The 24481-nt window shown below is 41.5% G+C and overlaps 2 protein-coding genes across 2 annotated transcripts; one reads left to right on the forward strand and one right to left on the reverse strand.

Annotated features, from left to right (window-relative positions):
* Positions 1-617: 617 nt before the first annotated feature.
* Positions 618-8901, forward strand: tmem87b (transmembrane protein 87B). The gene is made up of 19 exons (XM_058651714.1): positions 618-801; positions 2064-2124; positions 2207-2298; positions 2386-2520; positions 2606-2659; positions 2769-2940; positions 3122-3183; positions 3298-3481; positions 3594-3693; positions 3785-3878; positions 4445-4516; positions 5214-5322; positions 5461-5519; positions 5612-5715; positions 5805-5881; positions 5978-6048; positions 6185-6237; positions 6349-6379; positions 7130-8901. Exons 1-19 carry the CDS (start codon positions 646-648, stop codon positions 7169-7171), a joined length of 1728 nt encoding a protein of 575 aa, XP_058507697.1. The 5' UTR covers positions 618-645; the 3' UTR covers positions 7172-8901.
* Positions 8902-9036: 135 nt separating this feature from the next.
* LOC131474015 (fibulin-7) lies at positions 9037-22340 on the reverse strand. Its single transcript, XM_058651715.1, has 8 exons — positions 21869-22340; positions 20693-20855; positions 19301-19477; positions 16080-16205; positions 15841-15978; positions 14925-15062; positions 14338-14476; positions 9037-12121 (listed from the first exon to the last, which is right to left on the reverse strand). The coding sequence occupies exons 1-8, from the start codon at positions 21944-21946 to the stop codon at positions 11749-11751; spliced, it is 1332 nt and encodes a 443-aa protein (XP_058507698.1). The 5' UTR covers positions 21947-22340; the 3' UTR covers positions 9037-11748.
* Positions 22341-24481: the final 2141 nt, after the last annotated feature.

Here is a 24481-nt window from a genome sequence, read left to right on the forward strand (position 1 = left end):
TGGTGGGTGTTGTTTCCTCTTAAAGACCGTATCTGGTAAAAACACTGACCTTCTCAAGACCAATACTTCTCAGTCCAATCCCAACAAGGCAGACCCTAATGAAAGAAAAGTAAATGGAATGTCAGCTATATTTTAATCAATGATATCCATAACTTGCTACTGTAAAATATTCATTCCTTTAAAGGTGACAATTAAACAGTAAATCAGTAGACTCTTGTTCCACACTGAAAATAGAATTTTTACTTTAGACATGTAAAACTATCTCTCTATATCAGGGGTTCTCAAACTATTTATACCAAGTAGCACCTGAGAAAATATTGAACTCATTATCACCAACGTTAAAATACAGTGGTGTAAAAAGACCGAGCAATATCAGCTACAGACTTTTCAAAGGAGGCAGATTTATTCCTAATAAGATAATTTACTCTTCCATCCTACTCCTACTCAAATGTGTTGGTTTGTTTGTTTTTTGTGTCATTTTCTATCTACGCACTCCTCCAAGTACCACCAGATGAAGCTCCCGTTCCACTGCTGGTACGCGTACCACACTTTGAGAACAAAGGATTTATCAATAACACGTCCCTCCTTCCTCCTCCAGCTGTTCATGACGCCCCCTACAGGAAGCGGTTACATACTACAAGGAACATGGCTGCCGCCGTCGGGATGAGGACGTGGATCTGTCCGAGCAAAGGAGTTTTGTACCCGTGGGGGGGACTCATCATTGGTGTTATGTTCCTCAACACCATACATGCGGCTCTTGCCGCTCCAGAAACGGGGCTGTGGAAAATCACAGTAGAAAATGTGAGTATGTTCCTGGTACACCTACTGGACAGCCACAGCACCGGCTAGCTAATGCTATCTGCATTAGCTTTGTTATGCTAGCTCGCTATCAGCTGACAGTCGCGTCAACTGTCCTGCGTTAGCCACCCTTGAGTTCGGCTTTGTCTCCTTAATATTGTTGAAAACATGGGACAGGAAAGTGAAAACCCCTGCTTTGTTAAAAGAGCGTCCAGCTTTTTCCTGGAATCATTGTATTTATGCAATTTCCAACAACCTGCATCATGGAAACACTAGGGATGGGACATACCACTTTTTTGTGTCCGTTACCAATACCGATAGCATTAACTTAAGTATCTACCGATACCATTATTAGTCCGATACAGTCATGTTGGATCATTTATGAACTATAACTATGTAAACAACACATTTGTGCTAAGTCATTTCAAAGACATCGTTCTCCAACTATGTCTCAGATATTGTTATTGTTCTCCCTGAAGAAGAAATAAACAGCACAAACTGACTCGGCTAAAATGCTTTTGCTGATTTGTATTTACTTTTTTACAGTCTGTGCATCTTGAAGCATGCGATACATAGGATTTTTGGATTGATTCGAGTTTTACATTTTTATCTGTCCAATATCCAATCCATTGATTTTGAGTATTGGACCGATATTGGCCAATACTGATTCCCATCCCTAGAAAACACGCCACGAAAGATGATTTACAATCCTGTCATTCACTTATGTAGAGTCAGTACATGTACAGTATTAAGCCAGCTCCCAGACTGGATTCAAGAACGAATGAGAAAGCCTCGATTAATAATTTAAGTAGTGCGAAGTCTCAGGTGTTGTGGTGGCCCTGATGTGTTCTGTTGGGTGCACGCAGAGGCATGGTCAAACGTGGGGAGGTCATTTGGCTGACATTGAACTACAACTACGTAAATTGAACTTTGACTCATATCTTAAATCAAATTGCAAAATTCACAATTAGATATTTTTTACCTGTGTTGTTTAACTCTACACTGAACTCAGACACACAGACAGACAGAAATACACCCATGGATAGTATTTAAGTTTCCATTTCACCTGATCCACACGTCCGTGACCTTTCCCTCTGTTAAAACAGTTAGGGCTCAGTCTGATTGGAATTGAACTCAAGGCACATCCTAACCACTGAGCCTCCATCACACCCAAACAGTCCCTTCAGTCTAATTGCATCTGTTTTAATAAGAAAACAGTCCTTGGCTGCACTCCAACTCATAAACCTTCTTTACATTTCCCACAGATCTCAAGGCCACTGCTGTTAAGAAAATCCATGTATAAAGACACTGATATTGAACTTAAAGGTAAGATGATGTGGAAAATATGTCTATTGTGAGAAGGTGGTGTCCCATGTGTTAATTATCTTTTGTTGTTGTTGTTGTTTAGTTGTTTCTTTTGGCTGTCCGGAGGAAATGACCTTCACAATTCACTGGTATTTAAAATACTACCCCTGTCACAATGAATTCACTAATATAGAGGTGAGAACAAAGGCAAAGTGCGCCACTGAACATCTGACTAGACTTGATCTTTTGTGAATGCTGATTGTGTGTTGTCACGGTCCGCAGGAAATGTATGAGAGAACGCCTTTGAGTCGTGGAGAGAGCCTGGACCCAAATCCCCTCGGACAAGGAGAGTACATTGAACATGTGTACAGTCCCATGAAGTGCAACAGAGTAATGCGCTCTTTCCCAATGCTCAAAGTAGGTTTGTTGCATTACTCTTGTCCCACATGCATTATCTATTACCATCGTTCTGTATTACAATATCCAGTCATGTGTTTTTCAGAAAGCCAAGGCGGAACCACGTCAAGTTGTTCCACCTGTTGAGGGCAAAGTGCCAGTAAGAAAACAAAGAAGCTCTGTTGTTTCCTTTTAAGAGTTCATGCATAGTATTGAACTATGTTTTTTGTAAAGTCCTGAACGGTGTGTTATTATTCGTAACACTGCAGGATCAAAATTATACCAGATGGATTACTGAGGAAGAAGAGAGCAGCAGCACCGCAAAGAACAGCAGCGCAAATATCAGAGACAATGTCATAGCCACCACATGGAAGGACGGGCCTTACTTGCTGGTTGTCAAGTTTCTGCCCAATAAACAGGAGGTTCACTGGAATTTGACAGGTGAGGGTTTGTAAGTCGTAATAGTGTCATAAGCACCTGTATTTGTCATCACCCTGAATTATTTTACTTCCTGTGTAAAGACAGTCCATTGTGGTGCATTCATGTGATGAAATCATTTCCATAATCAGAGCAGGTCTTTTAACTCTGTCTTTGGTTTGCTGTCTGGATTTTGCTTTTCCAGTCAGTGTCGTGATGAAAGGCAGCCACGGCTACATTTCCATCACAGAATGGCCTCTCATGATCGTAAGTGCTCACACTTGTCGAACAAAAGTCAGATTTTGAGAAATGTTGGTTTCTACCTAATCTAAGCCAGTTTCTCCCACACGTGTTTATGGACCTTTCCTTTTGTTTTCATAGTTCTACATGGTGATGTGCATCATGTACATCCTGTACGCCCTGCTGTGGTTTGTCTGGGCAGCGTGCTACTGGAAGGATCTGCTGAGGATCCAGTTCTGGATAGCAGGGGTCATATTCCTCGGGATGGTGGAGATGGCCGTCTTCTGCGCTGAATATGAAAACACCAATACTGTCGGCTCTGCATGTGAGCGTCTACAAATCAGCTCAAAATGTTTTGACCATTTTTATGATGTTTGGTTTTTAAATGAACACTGCCCCCCCCCCCCCCCCCCCTCCACTGTTCCTGTTGCCTTTAGCATCAGGTTTGTTGATCTTTGCTGAGCTGGTCTCCGCCCTCAAGAGGACTTTGGCTCGGTTGCTAGTTATCATTGTCAGTCTTGGATATGGCATCGTAAAGTATGTCAGCAAATATCTGCACACAGAGATACAAGATACCGTTTCTTTATTTAAAAAACGGGCGACAAACTTCATCTCCTTTTTGTTATAGGCCTCGACTGGGGACAGTCATGCACAGAGTTGTGGGGCTCGGTGTTCTCTACTTTGCCTTTGCTAGCATCGAAGGTGTCCTGAGGATTACTGGGGTAAGTCGTTGTGTATCGTATTAGAAGTTAAGATTTTAATATCTTGTTTAATCTGAATAACAGTCGTGATAACTAAACAATGCTAATATCTGAATTTAAGGAGAGGAATGTAGTGTTATGGGGTTTTTTTTTACCCGTAGCATGAGTTCATAAATTAAAGATTTCTGATTGTGTGTATGATTCTTGTTTTTTTGTCGTATTGTGTTTGAAAGTGACTTAACAGTTTGTGTATTTTCCTTATTTTTAAAAAAAAATCAAGGGTACAGACAATGGCTCCGCTTTCATTACTGCAATTTGTCTGGCTATGTTTGAATCCGGTGCCATCTGGTTCATATCCTACCTGTGTCCACTTGTTAGCAGCACCAGTAATGACATACAAAAAAAGATATATCTGATCGTACTGATAGTGAATTGAGTGACTGTTTGTTTTCCCTCTTTGCACTTTTGGTAAATGGTTCATTTCCGTGCTGCCCCCTTCTTCATGATCGTGCTCTCTGAGTCAGATTTTTCCTCATCTTTCACCTCTGTCCTTGGGTCCTCTGGTCCTGCTCTGTCTTCCCCTCTAGGCAAAAGACTCTGACTTGGCCCTGCTGGCCAACATTCCTCTGGCTCTGCTTGACTCCTCTCTATGCTGGTGGATATCCTTTAGTGCACCTACAACCTTTCCTTATGTGGTTTCTCTCTGCTCCTTGCCTCCTTCAATGTGTGCCCAGAGTAGACCAGGATCATTTGATCTGCACTTGTCTTATTCCCTTCCAAGATCATTCGCAGTGAAAGAAAAGTTAAAGTGCAAGTTTGCTTTGCAGTGGAAACCGCTTTGCATCAATCCTACAGCTTTTGCTGAGTTGGATAACCACTGATTTGCTTCTGGTTGGTGGTTTTCCTGCCGTTGAGATTTGCCATATTCTTCTTTCCAGCATTTTCCTCTGTTGCTATTAATGGACTGTTCTGGTCTGAATGAGCAATAGGGATTGCATGCTCAACCACTATTCTCTTAGAAGTGCTCCTGTTCAAACGGCAAGCAGAAAATAGCTTCTGACTTTTTAAACAAGTAGCATTTGAATGCACCTGCATCTATAGATCCATCCATCAAATAATGTATATTTACAATATTAGTTACATTTCAAATCTGTAAGCATATTTACATTATTATAACGTGCTTCCATCTCGTAGTAAAAGGTGCAGACTCAGCTGAGGAGAAAAGAGTTGTATGCATTGGCTGATGTACCCACTAAGGTTTCTGCTTGTTTGACATGTTATAGTCGGAAAAGCACAGGTGTCACTGATCACACTATATTCAATGTCTGCCACGTATGTTCCTTGACTGCCACTAACATCTTTGTCAGCCTGGCACAAACCATCAAGACTCTGAAGCTACGGAGAAACCCTGTGAAGTTGTCTCTCTACAGACACTTTACAAACACACTGCTATTTGCTGTGATTGGTAAGTGACACAGTTGCACCAGAATATGTCACACTCTCTGTACCAGAGTGAATGTTTGTGCACACAGAGGGGAGTGTCTATAAATAACAGTAGAAGATCTACTGTGCCTTTTTATAAATGGCGTTTCCTTTCCTCCAGCTTCCATCATTTTCATGGGTTGGACAGCAAAGAAATTTCATCTCGCAGACTGCCAGTCTGTGAGTATAATTCAGCATGGTCAATTAAAAAAAAATAGATATAATTTAAAGGTTTGTGCTTTGTTAATAATCGTACCTTTCTTTGTCTCTAGGATTGGATTGAGCTCTGGGTGGAGGATGCTTTCTGGAGGTTCTTGTTCTCCATCGTCCTGCTCGTCATCATGTTCTTATGGAGGCCGTCTGCCAACAACCAGAGGTAAGACATGCATTAGGACTGTTAAGTTTAACACTTTCCCCTCTGGCTGGCACTTGTGAACAATGGATCAGTTAATCGACTGTGTGCAGGTATGCTTTTACACCTCTCATCGATGACTCTGACGACGATGAGGAGATAGAGGAGTTCATCGCCTCGACGAACATTGGTATGATTACGTCGCAAAAATGTTCTCCTTTTAACCAAAACGCTGTTAATATTTGCGTTGGTTGAGCGCCGTTTGTTTGTTTTGTTTAATCCACAGCTGATGGTATTAAATTGAGAGCAAGTAAAAGTGAGTCAAACGGCACAGCGAGGTCCACAGATCCAAACCCAGTACGTAACACATTGTTTCTCAAAGCTCTATGTTGAGTATGTGTAAGAAATACAGCTGCTGTTGCATGTGCAGCGTCTTTCAGCAGATGGCAGTGTTTTCTTTCTTTGTTGTTCAACGTTGTTTCTGCTTGTCCAGGAGGAGGACTTGAAGTGGGTGGAGGATAACATTCCCACCTCTCTTACCGACGTGTAAGCATCATGTCACACTGATTTTTTTTTTAATTAACCAGCTGATTTTGTTTTTGAATAAGACGTGTGATTTTAATTTGTTCTTCCTTTTGGTCCCGTTTGTCCTCACAGAGCTTTACCTGTCCTGCTCGACTCAGATGAGGTAGGAACCACACGTTGGTGTATAATCTGCAAAACAGGATTCACACACATACACACACAACGTGTTACTTTAACCAGTCAGTTATAAATCAGAGACATCAGCTGACATCAGGCTGCTGTGTCTGTTTTATTCACCCCATTCCTAAATGTTCTGCAGTGTTGTGAAGAGTTTTATTTGAGATCCAATCCCATGTTTTTTCCTTTATTTCCTTCTATCAGCTGGAGAGGAAGTTTTATTTAGTGTTTTAGCATGACATCATGTACTTGTACGAGTTTTATTTGTGTTAAGAGTCAGAGACTGTTTTCACTCACTCCAGCTGAGTGCTGTTGAGAAATGAGAAGCTCGTTTTATATGAAATTAGGAGCCGTTTTATTAAAATACTTATAACGTTGGGCAGTAAACTGGCCGTCGTCTTTTGGTCGCAAAACAAACTCCCATTTTTAGGCCTCGAGATGATACCAGCTATCACCCACTCATATTGTGTAATGCTATTTTGCTCCAAATGGGAATATAATTTTCACCTGAAACTAGTGATTGAAACTGTTATCTCAAAAGGAATATTAGGCCTATTAATTGGGCTTTATTCCATTCAGGAGTAGTTCTTTTTGCAAAAAGAGGAGTTGCCCCCTGGTGGCTAACCAAAGTCTTATGTACAGTCTGTGTAGTAACAAAAAAATAACTTTGTTTTACTGGTTTTCCTGTCTAAATTTGATATTTCCTACAGTTTATTTTTCCATATTTTTCCCTCAGGAAATCATGACAACGAAATACGAGATGTCGAAGCTGGAGTGAGGTAAAATGTTCATGTGAAGGAGGGAGAACACAGCAGAAGTCCTTGACTCTGCCACCAGGGAGACATTAAGCTTCTCCATTAAGCTTCTCCAGAGGATCCTCCTGAATGTTTGCTACTCTGCAAGGTGGTGCAGGTCACAGTTTAGGAAGACCCCGGTTCCTTTCCTCAACTTCTTCTCCCCGAAAAAGACTTGTCTTTTCATCGACCAGTTCACCAGTTCATTATTTTTCTTATTCGATCAGTTGTGAAGCTTTCTTTCCAAAGAGAATGTTTCATTTTTGTTATTGCCCTATTTGATGTATTTATTTTATTTTATTTTATCTTATGATTATGAATTGAATTTAAGTATGGACCACATGTATGAATGTACTGTACTTTCAAATGTACAAGCACATCTTTTTTTTCGGGGGTATCTACATATTATTGGTTGTTTTGAAGAACTTCTTCCTATGGGGAAAACAATTAAAAAGTGGTTTATTTGAGCTAATTTTGTAGCCAGATGAGAGACTGTTGATCGATGTCTTGAAGAAGTTGTCTTAATTACATAAAGTTCCCGTTTGCAGAAATTCGCTTAAAGGAAAATGGCATAGGTGTTTGCTCATATGCACTTTGAAGATCATAGCTGTGCCTACATGTATTTGTTGTGCGAGGTTGTCTCTTGATTCAGGAAACCGGGCGTATACAAGTTGTCATTCATGTTTGGATTGAAACTACCTGATGTTGTCAGTGTTGGTGTGTGTGTGTGTGTGTGTGTGCGAGATGAATCATAAACTGGAGAGTTGTACAATTTGAATTGAGAACTGGGTTTGCTGTCATGTTGTGGATCTACTGTATGTGTGTTTGGAGTCTGGTTTTGTGTCTTTTAAAAAAACTAGGGGCAATATACTGTTTGTAGGTTGACATGATGGAGCAATGTGATTTCATTATTTATTTGTTGTTCTTTTTCAAGTGTACTTATAAGTTGTTGAGGTGTGTGTTTACATTGTGTGATTCCATTATTATGATTATTATTATTGTTATTTTTATTAACCTGGATCCTGAACAGTCTCACAATGTTTTTATGCAGACTGCAAACTGCTATGTGTACTTTATTTCTTTCCAGTGTTTGCTGTCTTTGCCAATGAAATCGTCGAGTTGGTTTCAGAGACACTCTTAATAACATTCATGGTTTTAAAGTCTTAATATGTTTTGGGTTGGATTTTTTTTTGTATTCTATTTGACATTTTCAAAGTTGGAACACTAACATTGTCTTCTTCATGTAAATGTAACAGCAGGTCATCTATACATGTCATCCCATGTTATGCTAAAAAAGAGAAGTTATGTGGTTAGCACAAGCTAATCATGTGAATGGGTTTATACTGTCACTTTCTTTTGGTTGGAAAATTGAAATAATTGTGTTTACAATGGCAGGCTGTCCCTCTGTTATATAAAGCTGCAGACACCTGCAGAGGACCTTTGATTATTTGTACAGATGGGTTGTGGCTCATTCCTGTTATTTCATAATTCCAGAGGTGGAGCAGTGTCTGGATAATTTGCCGTTTTTCTTTTTCTACTTTTCACGAGTGTCATGAAGAACTGGCTTCAAACTTTTTCGTACCGGCGGTTCTCTGTCTTCCTTCTCGGGAAGTTTGTACACTCAAAAAGAAATATGAAATAAATCCAGGAGAATGTTTGTTTCCTGGTTTATTATGTTCAGTATTGGCAATAAAAATAAAAAGAATACACTGCACATTTTACTCTAGTCTGTTTTTTTAAGCTGCCTTGCAAATATGAGATTTGAGTGGTTGGATCTGGAATGAATGGGCTATTGTGAGGGGAAATTGTGATGAATAATGAAAATCTGAAAGACTTTGAACAACGCCCAGTTGCTGTAGACATTTATTTTCAACACAGAAGCCCTCAATGAATAAACTACTCGAATAACATTTGGGCAACTGTAGAGTGAGATGGTGGGTTACATGTGTCCTTGGGCAAAGCAGTTAATGTTTGCTCCTGACGGCTGTGCCAGCAGCGTGTGAATGGATATGAGAGATGTGTGATAGATGCACAAAACTAGTGTAAAGCAGCTATAAGTGGTTATCCAGACTAGGAAAGTGCTATATGCTGTAAAAGCTTTGACAGTTTTATAGTGAACGACACTTGTGTGTGACCTACAGTACAACATCACTTCATATCAGGATTTGGGGGGTAAAACACCACTTTTACAGTTTCTTCCTATCCTTATAAAAGGAAACAAACTTTGAAAAGTTATCTGAACGCCTGCTACATAGAAACCAAAGAGTTAAAATGCAGATTTACATGCATGAAATCACAAACTAGCAGCATGTATTTGTGGAGACTAAGAGTAAAAAAGTGTCTCATTTTGGGGAACTCCATGTGGGGCTCAGTTGTACATCTAAGCAACCGGTTTTAGCTTTTGTTTTGTTGTTTTGTTTTATTATGTGCTTCTAGCTAAAAGTACTGACTGCATTTAAGTGTCCAACACTTGTATCAAACGTAAAAATGTCATCATTATGGCCTGTAATCCACATTACAGGTCATAATGATGACTTTTCAGAAGTCAAAAGTAGAAGAGACCTTCACTGTGTTTTTGCACCTCTGGATCTCCTCCAACCATTGATCCAACATGAAAGACGATCCACTGGCGACCTCACTCCTCTCCTGCATAATAATAAAAAAAGAAAGTACAGCAAAATTCCTCTACATTGCTTCTCACTCTGGCTGAACATACCAGCAACACACTTGTACAATGTTTGTACATTTTAATGCAATACAATTAAAAGTTTCACTTGAGTGTGATATATGGTTTTAGTGTTTGAATAGATACATTCAGGAGATGTTTTTAGGAGGCAACTGCTTAGACTGGAGCTCGACATTTTCACTGCCATTGGAATTTCAAGAATTTTTGATGTTTCCTCCTATTTTTTTTTGGTGCACATGCCTTTTGCTGGTGACATGTGATCAGGAGCTTTGAAGTGCAGCTCCAAATACACATTAACAAGGCACAGGAAACCTTTCATTCATAAAGGGATCAGCGGTTTCGCAAAACAAATTAGAAGAGTCGTACTTGAGTTACTGCACTGTGTCTTGATGTGTTTCCCCTGCGTTGTGTCCATGAAATGACAGCAGTGCAGTCATGTTGCTGTGTCTCCGACATAAAAACTAGTATAAACCACAAGCTGGCTATCCCTCAAGGCTCTCACTCTATTATTTTTTTTTTTTATCATTTCCCTCCAAATGGCTTGTATTATGTAGCTCAGTGCTCTTTAATCGTCTCTGGCAATATCCTTGTGCCTGAGAATGGATGAAACATGTGAACATCAAACAGCCTAAAAACAAAGGCTGCAATGTGAGAGTGCTCCTGGTCTGGTTACTGAAGGAAATAAGGCCTGCCATTAGGGCGCGTTGTCATTTTCAAAGCAATGCGTGCCGTCAGGGCATGTGTTTTGATTCTCACCCATCCGCTCCCTCCTGAACGCATGAAGCGCTTCTGGCCCCTTTTATTGCAATCTAAACCCCTGAATGGAGCCCAGCCACGGAGTGAAGGGAGTTAAGAGAACATGTGGTGAAAGTTAGTCTCCTTTTTTTTTTCCCCGTAACTAATAGACACACTAAGATGTGACTTCAAAATGTGACAGCTAGTTCCTTGTATTCAAGTCAAACTGAAATACCGTGAAACTACTTTCCTGCTTCAAATCGAATTCCCCTGTGAGTCTCTGGATGAGAAGTTAGGATTTACAAAAGGCGTGCATCCATCTCCAAAAATGGATCCACTCAATCACAGAACTATTTATAGCCGTGAAGTGGTTATTTATCAGTGTTGGTCTGCATTTCGTTCGTTAAAAGTCACTCTGCGTGGATGTAAAACGAGAGGAAGAACTGCCACAGGAACATTTAACAGCACACTGTTCAGCATCAGGCGAGGTAGTGAACTGGACGCCGGACTGGCTTTATTTGAGTTGAATTAAAATTCCAGATAAATGATGCGGTGCTTTGGCAAGCTTGTCAAATCATCTATGATTTAGAGTGTAATAAGGCTGCTTTTGTGTAACATACATGGTGATTTAAAAATATAATGACTGGTGCCTTAAACAAAGCAAGCGAGTACAAAAAAAAACAAACAAATATACAGTATATAATTGAAGATATGTGGCACACAGTATGTTACGATGCAAAAACCGGCAACAATATTTCCAATAAATTAGAGCCACAGGAGCACTAATGTCTCAGGTTTTACCATCAACGCCACAGCCTGACCCTGAGCTTCTCAGACACAACCTACATACAATTACACAAAACACAAAAGCAACAAAAATGACAGAAATAAGTACTGATTCCTCCCAAACCCATTCATTATGCTCTTAAACTACTTTTCATGCATTCTGACCCACGCAGTCAAGCCTAATCGGTCAGAGCTCATACTGACATAAGCGTCTATCGTGTGTTTTGCCATAAGTTGTTACATTCATAAAATAGCTGTGTAATATTGTCGTGTGTTTCTCACTGTTATGCTACTTTAGCCATGTCGTGTGGGTGGAGAAAACTTCTTTCTTTGTTCGCCGTCACCTTTCAAACCTCAGAAGTTGTAAGGCGAGACCAGGATGTGGACCCGGGCCACATGCTTGGCCTGAAAGGTGCGCTCGCTGTACTCGGACATGTCTACGTCGATGCTGATCTCCTGCGGCCCGCGCAGCTGCTGGACCAGTATCAGCTCGCCGGTCTGTCGGTCTGAGCGCTGCATGACAAAGATGCCACGGGAGTTCCCGCCCACTATGCCGAAGCGCAGGCTGTCCGGGCCTGTGCGCCCGGGGGCCGTCGCGGTCGCCATGCGGAACAGCGTGGCAGGGGTCTGCAGGTTCGACGGCAGAGACAGGTAGTGGAAGGACACGGTCTTGGGGGCTGTGTGGCAGGAGCGGCTGTCCATGGGACAAGGGTTTCTCTCACACTGACTACAAGACAGAAATGCAGCAGTTATTGAGCAGTGCTTAATGTTGTTGTTTTACAATCATAAAACCCATAAGGACGACATATTTCTTCAGTCTGAGCCTTGGTCCGAGGCTAATTCCGCGCTTTTTAGACCCACTTGTAGGGGGGGCGGGACCTCATTCCCGGAATGTAAACAGTGTCGGCCATCTTTGCTAACTGTTACGCTAACAGGACCAAGTGTCACTAGTGGGCACATAACAAAGAAAATAAGAAGATATTTCTCAACTCAGGGGAAACTGAGGTTGGGAAGCACAATTTTTCAAAAATACTACCACTATTCTAGTAATACAACGCTAAATGCAAATCTGTGAAGTATTCCTTTAAGATTTAAACTGCACAAATATCCAAAAGTTAGGGAACCGAGGGAACAACAGAAAAGGTCACCACAGCAAATGGAATAGGATGTGTAGGTCATTTGTCTGAGTAGTTTATTATATTATTGCATATTGCAATCAAAACAGAAGTTTAAAAACAGAATGTAAAGAGGGGGTAGGACTCAATACTTTCAGACACAGAACAATGGGGTTCTTCTCTTTCTGTTTCATTTAGTTGTGATGTCGCAAAGGCTTCACATTTTTCCTTACGTCATTGGATATTGTCGCTGTTGTTTGTTGTTTGTTTGCTTTTCCTTTTTTTCATTGGTGCGAAGTAACGTGAGTCATTCGCAACTGTAAACTGCAAAGTGTGTTTTCAGTTGTCGTCATGTCGTCGTGTGGCCATTCGACGGCGGTGGAACAGTTACACAATCGGTCTCTCCCTGTGGGAAAGTGCTCGTAACTGTGTCTTTGTCATTGAACAGGAGTGACACACACACTCGTAACATACAGAACATATGAGGTCAAAACAGCCTGGGGTGTCAGGTCAGGACTGGGGGCATTTTCTGTTGCGTATCTATGTGTAAACAGAAGAAAATAATACATAAAAAAAAAAAAGATATAAACAGTTAAACAGTTATTTGATGTGCTCATAGTGTGTTTGATAGATGCAGTCACTGTTATTAAAGATGCCTGTTGGCATCACAAGTAAACTGTTGTGTTCAAAGACGGATGAGTACGGCTGTAGTTCTCCATTAAAGTGAGTTATTCGTGCCGAAATCTCCTCGTTATAATCATTTGTTGAGATATATCATCTGTCATTTCTTTTAATTTCTTGCAGATGTAAGCAGATGTGTGCACGCTGACACCTGTAAGTACACTTACTTGTGAAAAGCATTAGTAAGCGCTATGGCACTGGGACACACAGCTCCTGGCTTACTTGATTTCCTGCTTTGTCCCTTGTTACAAGTGTTTTCCTAAACATTTATCCATTCGCTTTTCTGGCACCGGGGCTGTGTTTCACCACAGTGATGGTTCACTAGAAGCAGACAGAGCTTTGTTTCATGCCTTTTAATGAGGTAGCTTACTGTTGTTGGGCAAACAGCGACGTGGAAGTCGCGATGTCTCCGAACATTTGGCCGGGACTTCGGATGACGTTTGGCTGCTCGTACGTGTACTTTGTCGGGAGTGATTTATATCTCGGTAATATTGTTTTTTTTTTGTTATCATTTCTATTCATCCTGATAATACCGCAGTCATGAAAGTAAAGATCTGGTGACACTGAATTCTATGAAAGTGGGGCAAGAATTTCAAACAGTAAAAAACATTCAAACATTTTAACCAGATTGTCCAAGCCACTTAATTTGAAGGTAAAACAGAAAGTGAGACCTCCCAAAAATGTTTATAATAATAATCTATCACTGCACTGGGAGACGGGGAACACACACAACAACAGCAGGTCAACTGGTCGGGAGGCTGGTGGGTTGACTGTGACAGATGTCTACAACAATTTAAAGTGTGGTTTCATTGGCAGCCCCTAAATTTCACCTCTGAAAACGTTTAGTTAACTTGGCCATTAGGGATGTTGCTGTGTTGATAGATCGCAGCAGTTGCCATGGCGATCCTAATGTTATTTCAACCAATAGCAATAAGAAGCAGTCTGCTGGAGACCCGGCTGCGGCTGTAGCACCTTGTACATTTGCAGAACTTTCACTTGAAATCATTTAAAAGTCGATGACAGCTCTCTGCTGAGACGTGAGAGGGCTTCTTTTTTTTTTCTTTCTTTTTTTTCCTCTGCATGTTTTCACTCACAGAGCAAGTGACAAAGAAAACAAACACGGTCACACGGCGCTGTGTCCACTTACAAAGGAGACGTCTTGACATAGCTGATGTCGCCATTAGATCGGGGACACTCTGGACTGACGCACTGAAAGCCTCCCCCCGTGTTGATACAAGTTGTCCCTTGGCTACAGTTGTGCTGCTGGCTTAAACACTCGTCCACATCTGGAGGACAAAACAGCAGTGGCATGAGAATGAGAAGCAGGGAGAGAGACTTGCCAGACTGACTCTGTGCTTCCTGGTTACCACAGTCAGAGCAGGGGGTGCTGTGCAGTGATTGTTTATTTGGCTTTTTTTTTTTTTTTTTTTTTTTCTTTTAAGTTTAGTCTCCCACAAATGCCTCATGTCCTAAAGATTCATTCTGGGAAAAGATGAGGTCATTCATTCCACTGGCAAGCGCCGTAAGCTTCAGGGGTGCGAATGGAAGTGGTAGCAAAGTTTGCAAAGCTGACAGATACCCTCAGAAACTCTGCAGCTGAAAAAGGCTCCATAGGTTTTTTCTAAATCACAGGTATTCTGGTATTTCTCTCTGGAGCTTACATATGCAGCAAGATATGGCACGTGCGTGTGAGTGTGAATGAGCCTTTGTCCTCTGCTGCATCTTGTCACTCACCCTCACAGCTCCGTCCATCTGAGAGCAACTTGTAGCCACTGGGGCAAGAGCAGTGGTACGAGCCTGGGACATTGACACACTCGTGGATACAGAGTTTCCCTCCTTGGTCGAGCCGGTACACCTCACACTCATTCACATCTGCAAGGAAGCAAAGAAATACATGAAGAACAGCTTGAACATTTACGACATGAGCATTGCAAGGCTTTGTGCATAGAAGTAACTTGGAGGAGAGTTTTGTACCGTTTCTGAACATAAAAAAAAAACATTGGAGAAACTGGACAAACAGTCTCAACAACTTGAAAACAACCAAACTGGGGCCTAAATGCTAATCAGCTCATTAACCTCTCTAGGGGATTATTTTGTTTGTCACAGGCTGGCTCTGCAGATTACACCCATTTGTATGGGGGTAATGTGTATTTCAGCACAACTTTGAAAAACAAAATGACTGTCTGTTACATTCACACCATTGTCACACAATGCTGATTAAGCCTATCAGCTCCACACGACTCTCGCTAGCCGGGTTTAGATCTCATGCAACCCAGCGACATTGCACAAGTACAGCAAGCCTGCTGCAAACGTTACACAAAAGTTACACAAGTGAATGCTACAGCTCAAAAAAACCCTAAGCTGCTGGTGCATACACACAAATGCTCCCTCAGTCAGTTGTGGTAGAATTGCTTGAGCAAATCAAAAGTAATGTTTCTTTGTTTCCGTTCATGGAGACTAAACAGAGGCAGAATAATAACATCAGCAACAATAAAAAGGTATGCACTGCAGTTTTTTCAAGCTCCTTTAGCGGCTACGTTACATTTGTCCTGCTAACATGTCTCTGATGGGTACTTCTCTGAGAAAAGCAAAAGCAACAGCAGAATCTGTGCCCAGGGGATCAACTGAGTAACACATGATTAGAGCTCACCCTGACAGATACTGTTGTCAGACGTGCCACTCATGTGAAAGCCTGCATCGCAGCTGCAGTGCTGGGCTCGGTTCACTTGAGCACAGCGAGGTCTTCGGCTGAATGCCGGGTCATTCATAACACTCCACTCAGGTGGCGCTGCAATGGGGGAGAGAGGAGGAAATGTTAACCTGAGTTAGTTTGACTTGGAGCAGAACACGTTGCACTGGAGTCTCAGGCATTTGTTTTGTAGCACTGACCTGTGTGGGTTTGGTGCTGGCAGTGTGAGCCACTCCAGCTCTGAGGGCAGGTGCATTTGTACTGGTTAACGCCCTCCACACAGGTACCTCCATTTTGGCAGGGATTACTTGCACACTCACTTACATCTGTGGATGAAAGAGAGGGTTGAATCTGCTGTCAGTGAAATATTTAAGATAGAATATGTGTTCTAAAACTGCACTCATTGATCCAAATCCCAAGTGAGTCCACGACTAAATCTAAAACTCTTTGGTCCTGTTCAGACTGCCGGGACAAAAAAAAAGGATTTTTGCAAATCCTGATTTTACCCAGATTGGTTATGAAAAGGAAAACACAAACTTTTTTTTGATGAAAATAATGAAAAGCCTGAAATTTATTGTGCAATTTCAACAATATTATGCCTAAGTTTACCATTTACACATGTGTATTACAACTTACAGATCACAGTGGATCTACAAGGGCTCAAAACATTTAGTCACAGGTATCTGGGACTGAAAAATATAGTATTTATGGTCATTTTCACAAATGCATCCCACTGAAACACTTTGGAAAGAATATGAAAAAGAATGAAGTGCATATTCATATAAAAATAACTACCTCAGGTTTCAGGGAAAAGCAGAAACTTGTGACACTGGTAAAGAAATACGGGGGGAAAATGAGAGAGTCTCTGTGAGTCTTTCATTTCTACCATCCATCCATGAAGCAGGGATGAGCCCATCCAGTCTGATAAATGATACTTAAGAATGAGAAGCTGGTACTGTCATTATGGGCACAGAGATGCCCTTTGATTCGTGCCACATGTGGAAAAACAGCCGTTCTCTTCAGGAAATCTGAAGGGTATCATTATTAATGCATCATTCAATAATAAGTCCATCTGCATCTTCAAAGTCGCTGGTGTTAGCGTACATGCACATATTTTCTATTTTTATTTATTTTCTACAGTTGTAAAACACATTTAAAAACACTGTTTTGGACTTTTTGTTCCCTTTCGATAAAACAAACTGAGCTGGAAGTTCCATTCTCTCAACACCTTTTCAATAATTTTGCATCTCTAATTTACTTGCAGCGAACTTTCCGTGGCCTGTGTTTTGATACGTGCAATATGCAAAGCCATGTGACAGCTCTCTCTCTCTCTATTGTTCATTTTAGTTTCATTGACTGATCTGGGGCACGGGTAATTCGTAATTAGCCAATAAAATGTCAGGCCTGTTTCTAACAAAACATAAAATATCCCAATCTCTAAGCTGTTGACAGATCTCTGGCAGCTTTACAATCGCTCCGTCTGTCAGTGTGTAATGAAACAAGTGGATAAATAGTACATCACATGCTATGATCTTTGTGATCTGTAGTCACTTCTGAGAATCGTGCAGATGTCCTCTGCCGGGCTTTGCGCTCCAGCGCTGAAGTCATGGTACAACCAATCCCTTTAATATTCCTTTGGCTTCCCCTGTGGCCACCACGCAGCCGTGACATGAAAAAGCCCACTTGACTCCACTAACTATTTCTAAACGTATCTTAACTTCAGGGGCTTCACAGTCTGTCAGTCATGCTTTTGAAGCACGGCTAAATTTAGACCTCTCACACCGGGCTTGGAAAACACGAACAGGGTTAATACTGTGTAGAGCCCGAAAACCTTCTCCTGTTGGTTTAACCATGAATGTCAATAAACATACGTGCACATGTTGGACCTTTTGGGAGTGTTTGGAAGAGGGCCGCCAAGTGCAGGCTGACTGGACTATCAATAGCGTGCTTGGCATAGTTCTGTGCTATCAGACCGTGGTTTGGGTATAATGTCTGGACGCGAGCCCGTCCAGTGGGACTGCTGTAAAAGAGCTGGGCAAACATTCGCAAGAGAGGGAGGAGGGTGTTATCTTACAGTAGCCCGACAATTGCTGTTGATGAGGGGGCAGAAAAGTGGAGGGGGAAGCTCCCCACAGTGGAATGCAGTACAGGTGTTTTCCTGTGTTCGGAGACATTTAATGCCTTTTTAACGAGGGCTTCATTCAGAAGCTGCAGCCCCTCAAAAGAATGGCTCTTTTCTTTGAATGTTATCTGTGTACGTGCGTGCCTGTGTGCCCGTGAGAACACATTTTGATTCAAACACCATCGTTGTGAGGACTTTTGACTTTGTGAGGACACTTTAACAGGGTTTAGTTAGAATTGTGGTTAAATGTACAGCAGAGCGTGGTTAGGTGAAGGTTTAGGGTCAGGGAATGCACTCTGTCTATGAAACGTCCTCACAACTACAGAAAGACATGAGTTTACTTGTAGTTGCTGCTTCTTTAGGACCTTTTCTGGCATAAACACTCGCCTAATGAGGCAGAACTAGAATTTGAATTCTGGTCAGGTTAACGTTAGAAACTGGTTATGTTTAGGGTTAGGGAGAAGGTTAGATATTGGTTAGGCTGGCCAAGTCAATGCGAGTCCTTTAAAAGTTAGCTGTGTGTGTGAGACAGAGAGATAGGACGAATGTTTGTGTGTGGAGGAAATAATGCTGAAAAGCTCTCTGTTGAATGTAATGTATTTTTTCTTGACTGGGATTAGAATTAGAATTAGTTTTATTTGCACAAACACCAACAACCTGCAGTGAACCCACAAACTGGGCACAGGAGCAGTGGGCAGCACTTATCTGCGCCTGGAGAACAATGAGAGGTTGTGTACCTTGCTCAGGAGCACCCCAGCCCTCAACTCGTCTTTGGATTGGAACTAGTGACCTTATCACAAGGGCTGTCCATCATGAAACCAAATCCTTGCCGAGACTAGTCAAGCCAAGTCAACTTTATTTCTAGAGCACATTTAAAAACAACCAAGGTTGACTTTACGGCATAAAAGGCACAGCAACATAAAAGGTCTAAAACAGTAAAATAGTAACATAATAAAAAAAGGTCAAATCTACATGGAAGTGTCTGGTTGACTGTTCTTATCCTGAGGTGCTTTAAGAGTGATTTAAAATGTTCAACAGTTTCCATAAGTAACTTGTTCCAAAGTCTAGCTGCAGCTACAGAAAAGGCCTGGTTTCTCAGAGCTCGGGATGGGGTGTGAAGAAGAACTAATAAAATACTGTATTTTTGTTTCCGATTTTAATACTGTAGCTGAAATGAGAAAAAAAAAATATTTAACACCGATCCTATTCCAAGACAGGAAAGAGGATCTGAAGCAGGCATCACAAGCAGCAGCAGGATTTGGGATTATTGTATCTTGCTCTAACAAACCATGGACTCACCTTTACAGATGGCACTGATACCGGTCCAGGTGCCATTGTCCTGGCAAACTCGTGTCGCGGAGCCAACAAGATGGTAGCCCTGCAAGCAAGTGAAATGGACCTCATGTCCGACAAAATACTTCGAGCCAAACTTGGTTCCATGAGCCGGGGCCTCCAGGGAGGGGCAGGTGGTGGAAGCTGTGGGAGAGAGGCAGACGACATGACAGGAAGGCCGGTCACATGTGGTCCAGGCTTCCTGACATCCTCTGGCATTCTCTGCCTGAGGATATACATGTGCACATGTCACTGGGGGGGGAGGGGCCTCATGTGGAAGGGACGCTTCATTCCCAGGAAGTTAGCAGAGGTCAGTGAGAATGCGTGGTGGTGCACGTAATTACATTCCGTGACATTGTGAATCGATTATATTTTCGCTGTTTGTGTTTCCTCCACCTCGGTGGATTGCGAGAACACATTTCACATTTTTAAGCTCAAGTGAAAACAGCATATTTCAGACACTGCATTGTCGGTTTTTCCATTACCAGACCTCAATGAGGTCCAGCTCCATTTGTAATGTAACAGCAGCCAAGTGTGTTTAATAGTGCCATTTTCTAATCAGTTTTTTTTTGTCAAATGTTTTTTTTAAGACCAAGACCAGGAGTGTACTCATCACAGAAATGGTATGTTCTGTGTGTAGTGACTATCAGCGAGTGGAAACAATCCAAAATCATTGCAGATTTTATCCCAATCTGAACATTTAAAGCAGGTGGTGATGATTTTGCTGGTCCTTTTTTAATTTATTATTATTTTGTTGGATCTTAACTGCTGCAAGTGTAAAATATCAGCCTCTCGACATCTCGCCAAGTCCTCTCCACAAAGTTATGGACTGGACCGGTCCATCACTAACAAATTGGCCTCAGCTTACACTGCCAAACAACACAATTCCACAAATCCACTTCCTCTGTCAAGTACACAGCTGTGTAACTGAGATGGCCCTATGCTGTTGGATGAATGCGTAATCCCATAATACAAGAAGCCATATCTGGCTCTCTATTGCCACTGGTTGACAGAGAAATAAACGTTTGAAGATCGACTTCAAACAATCAAGAGTTGCTAAAAAATCTGTATAGTCAATACCTTGGAATCTTGTGTTGATTTTGACTCTGCGAGCCAGCGAATTACTGAACAGTCCTGAAACTGCTCTTTGAATAGGCTCAATAATGCATTACAGATTAAATGATGCTCTACTCTGTTCAAGGGGGAATCTAAACTACAGGTCAGTGAGAAAAATTCTGTTTTGCAGTGTTCAAATGCATAGAATGTAGAATGTTTCCTGCAAAAAACAACTGTGCCTTTGCAGCTATGAGCTGGATGACATGTGATGTTTGCATGTTGTTGGCCGCTTTGTTAACTCACTGGCTGACTGGTCTGACTGGGGTAACTTGGAGACAGAGTTCTGCAGCGTCGCCAGCTTCGACTTCATGATCCTGAGCCCCTCCGTGAACCGCATCTCCTGGCCTTTCAGGAACTTCTCCATCTGACGCAGCACCCCAACCACCTGGTGCTTATCCATGCATGTCTGTGGCAAGCGAATACATAAAAGAAACAATTGTGAACGCAGTCGAGTATCAGTCAAACAGTTATGAGCACAAAACACGAGTGGTCAATAAACATTAATGGGCAGCTGTGGAGCATGATGTCACCGAAAGTGACTCCGTCTCATTAGCATGGGCACTTTATATATTTAACACCGTCAAAGCACATTAGTGACACGTGTTTATTGCCTTTATTGGTTTTTTTTCTTGCTTTCGTTCTTTTCTATTCCAAACCTCACTTGCACTCACTCACATTTGAAATATTCCAAGGCCTATCGTCTTTCTCCTTCACCTCTGTCTCTAACTTCACTTAGTGCAACAACTCCACTTGTAGACACAGCTGGACAAAAGCTGTCTGGCAGAGGTCAGTGTTGTATATTTGCATGGCGGGCAGGAAGGCATACACTCAGTGGATGATCCTCTATGGGGGCAGACTGAAAACAGCATGGGTGCCACTGGCAGTTACTTGAGGGGGAAAGCCTTTGCTAAATTCCCCAGAGAAAGCGCCTCTAATCCCTTCAGCAGGGTTTATTAATCATATGCTCATTTGAACACTTTCACTGTGCATCATACTTTAAATTCCTTTGCTGGAGATTCGAGGGCTTATTTTTTTTTTTGTTTTGCAGAAACAACTAATCATTTCATTACATTTCACTCTGTTTCTCTTTCAGGAAAAGGGGAAATGAAGTGAAAAAAAACCCCCATCATATGCTCATATGGTCAGTTTTCTTTTGTTAATCTATGGACATGTGGTCACATTGTGACAACAGGTGAAATCTATTTTCTTGCGGATATGCTGCATGGTCTGACTATTAATGGAAAACTAAATAAATCATTTCACAAATAGTTTCAGGATTTGGTCAGATTTTGAGATTTATTTTGAAGTTTTCCAGATGTTAGTGGAAAACCGTCAACGTGGGGGAAAATGTCCTGAAGTGTTATTTGCACATAAGTGAATGTAAAATAAAATAAAATAAAACAAAAGGGCTTGTGTTACCTGGACGGCAGCATGTCCACACTGGATCGCTGTCAAACACAGCAAAAACAAACACCTGTGTCGAAAAGACAGCGTCATCTCTCTGAGTCCAGCAGTGATGAAAGTTCTCCAAGGTGTAGAAGGCTTCTCCTGTTTTGTTTTGTTTTGTTTTGTTTTGTTGTTGTTTGTCTTGAATAAAATCCAAAGGAAGAGTTGTCTCTTGTAAGCGAGTGTCCTCTGACTTTAAGAGGCAGAAAGACGCTGACGCTGCTCAGGTGTCTGAGACACAGATGCGCTCTCTTGTCTCTGGACCTGCGCTATTGGAAAGATTCCGCAGCCTCTGCGCTCTGCGCTCTGCACACGCCACCGAGCTGAGCTTCCCTGCAGCAAGAATCCCTCCCACCGAGAAGAACCCAAAACACTTCACAGTGCTTCTTTCTCTCTGCTGAAAAAAACTTTCACATGAATCAAAGTCAGTTGAGACGAAATTCATTCTGTGGCGTTTGATCACGCGACCAATGTGAAAGTATGATACATATATGTGTATACATGTAATGGAAGTTCATTTTCTTGTAACCTCAAATGATTTAAAACCCTCAGGGTATTTGTCAAAATACTACTTTGACCAAGTTATGCTTAACATACAGATCAGTTATACTGCACAATTCACTGTTGCAATGTATAGATTAAGATTAAGACCCTTTATTAAGCCCCACTGGATAAATTCAGGTATTACAGCACAGAATAAACTTTGAGAGGTTTCAAAGTTGAATGAAATAAAGATAATAAACCACTACTTATTGTTACACAGTAGTCATAATGTGATAAAGCTATTGATGACAGTCCATACATTCCATAATTGTATGCATATATTATTATAGAATAGAATTTATGTTACAGTGCATTATAACACATTGTGCATACATAGTACATAATATTATCAATTATTGTCAAGGTCAATTATTGTTCCATAAATGACCTGCGGTGTTGAAATATGGGGAAGTACTTGCAAAACATGTAATTGTTCAATATTCATTGTAAAGAAAGAGTCATAAGAATCGTCACTACATGTCAATAAGGAGATTAATCCATACCAATATGTATTCAGTTAAAATTGTCAACATGGGCCACATGTGTAGAGTTAGCACTCTTTCCTTTGCAGTGAGAATCCCTGGGTTCCTGACCAGCTAGGATTGGCACCAGCGCCACCTGGGACCCTCATGTGGAGGATAAAGCATCTGGTGTAAAACCTTTGCCACATCAAATACGTGGATCACTGAAAACAATTCTACTAAACCGGATCGTTTGAGTCCCTGGTTAACAACGACTGCCATCGGACCAACAAGGTGCAGATGGAAACTGTGCTACTGTTGTCCAAAGAGTGGGGAAGGTGTGTTAGGAGGCAGCGAAACAGAAGGAGGGGTGGAGTGTAGAGGTGAGATAAGGGAGTTTAACTGTAGGGACTGGTAAAGGGAGAGAGCTGGCTGATTAGATGGAGAGAGGGAAGGTAGATATAGTTTGTGTGCAAGAGAACGGAAGGGAAGCAAGGCCAGGAGCATTGGAGGTGGATTCAAACTTTCCTAGCGTGGTTTAAATATAAAGCAAAAACTATTACAGGAAGATGGAGGAGCATAGGGTGACCTGTGAGAGTGTAAGATGGAGATAGAATTGGAAGGAGATAGGAGAACGTGGCTAGGCAGCATCAGATGGGATGACTTTGAACAAGAAGAGGGAGAGAGTGAAGGTAGAGCCATGGATTAATTGGTGGAAGCTGAAAAGGAAGAGTTCAGGAAGGAATTGCCACAGGCTCTGGGAGGCTGTGAAGAGTTACCAGATGACTGGGAAAGTGCAGCTAAAGTGGTGAGGGATACAGCCAAGAAGGTGTTTGGTGTATCCTTTAGACAGAGGAAAGAAGATAAGGCAATTTGGTGTTGGAACGAGGAAGTACAGGAAAGTATTCAAGTGAAGAGGATGGCAAAGAAAAAGTGGGACAGCCAGGGAGAAGTGTCAAAGGCAAAGGCTGGACACGAAGGAAGGACATAAGGACTTGTATCAATTCACTGGACAGACAGACAGAGATGTAAAGGATGTGCAGCAGGTAAGAGTGGTTAAGGACAGAGATGGAAATGTTCTTACAAATGAACAGAGTGTGTTGAGAAGATGGGAGGAGTTTCTCTAATGCATAGAGATGCAGCGACATCTGGTGGCACATTATAAGCCTTGCAGAATTTGTATGGACCTCAAAATAAAGTCATTCAGGAAGCTCTGTTGTATTGTAAATCCTACACAAAAATCACACTTATTTTGTTCCTTTTTTCTTTTTATATCAATAATTCTCAACTGGGGGTGCACGACACACATGACACACATAGTAAAAGTAATTAGTTAGCATAGCAAGTAGTAAATATTTGTACTAATAAAATTTGCCAGTTGCCTACATCTCACTGACTCAACAACGTATTTGAACAAGAACCCTGTTACAGTTTATCTGTCAGCACAGCGACACCATTCACGGTCATTACAGTTTTTATATGAGCCAGCAATAAGAAAAAAATGTAAGTAATGGTTGTTGGTTTTTTTTTTAAAAAAAGTGAAAAAATCAAAAGTAGTGTTATTATATTATTTCACATAAAT

This window comes from Solea solea, chromosome 15 (assembly GCF_958295425.1).
Source record: "Solea solea chromosome 15, fSolSol10.1, whole genome shotgun sequence".
NCBI classification, from domain to species: Eukaryota; Metazoa; Chordata; class Actinopteri; order Pleuronectiformes; family Soleidae; genus Solea; species Solea solea.

What these genes read in the sequence shown, in the direction of transcription:
- tmem87b (XM_058651714.1), top strand. Translation starts at nt 646, where the DNA reads ATGGCTGCCGCCGTCGGGATGAGGACGTGGATCTGTCCGAGCAAAGGA. An exon ending in CTTGGATATGGCATCGTAAA is followed by an intron (nt 3,694 to 3,784) that starts GTATGTCAGCAA and finishes TTTTTGTTATAG; the next exon opens with GCCTCGACTGGGGACAGTCA. An exon ending in CCCACCTCTCTTACCGACGT is followed by an intron (nt 6,238 to 6,348) that starts GTAAGCATCATG and finishes TTGTCCTCACAG; the next exon opens with AGCTTTACCTGTCCTGCTCG.
- LOC131474015 (XM_058651715.1), bottom strand. Translation starts at nt 21,946, where the DNA reads ATGACGCTGTCTTTTCGACACAGGTGTTTGTTTTTGCTGTGTTTGACA. An exon ending in CCAGCACCAAACCCACACAG is followed by an intron (nt 15,979 to 16,079) that starts GTCAGTGCTACA and finishes CCCCCATTGCAG; the next exon opens with CGCCACCTGAGTGGAGTGTT. An exon ending in TGACAACAGTATCTGTCAGG is followed by an intron (nt 15,063 to 15,840) that starts GTGAGCTCTAAT and finishes GCTTCCTTGCAG; the next exon opens with ATGTGAATGAGTGTGAGGTG.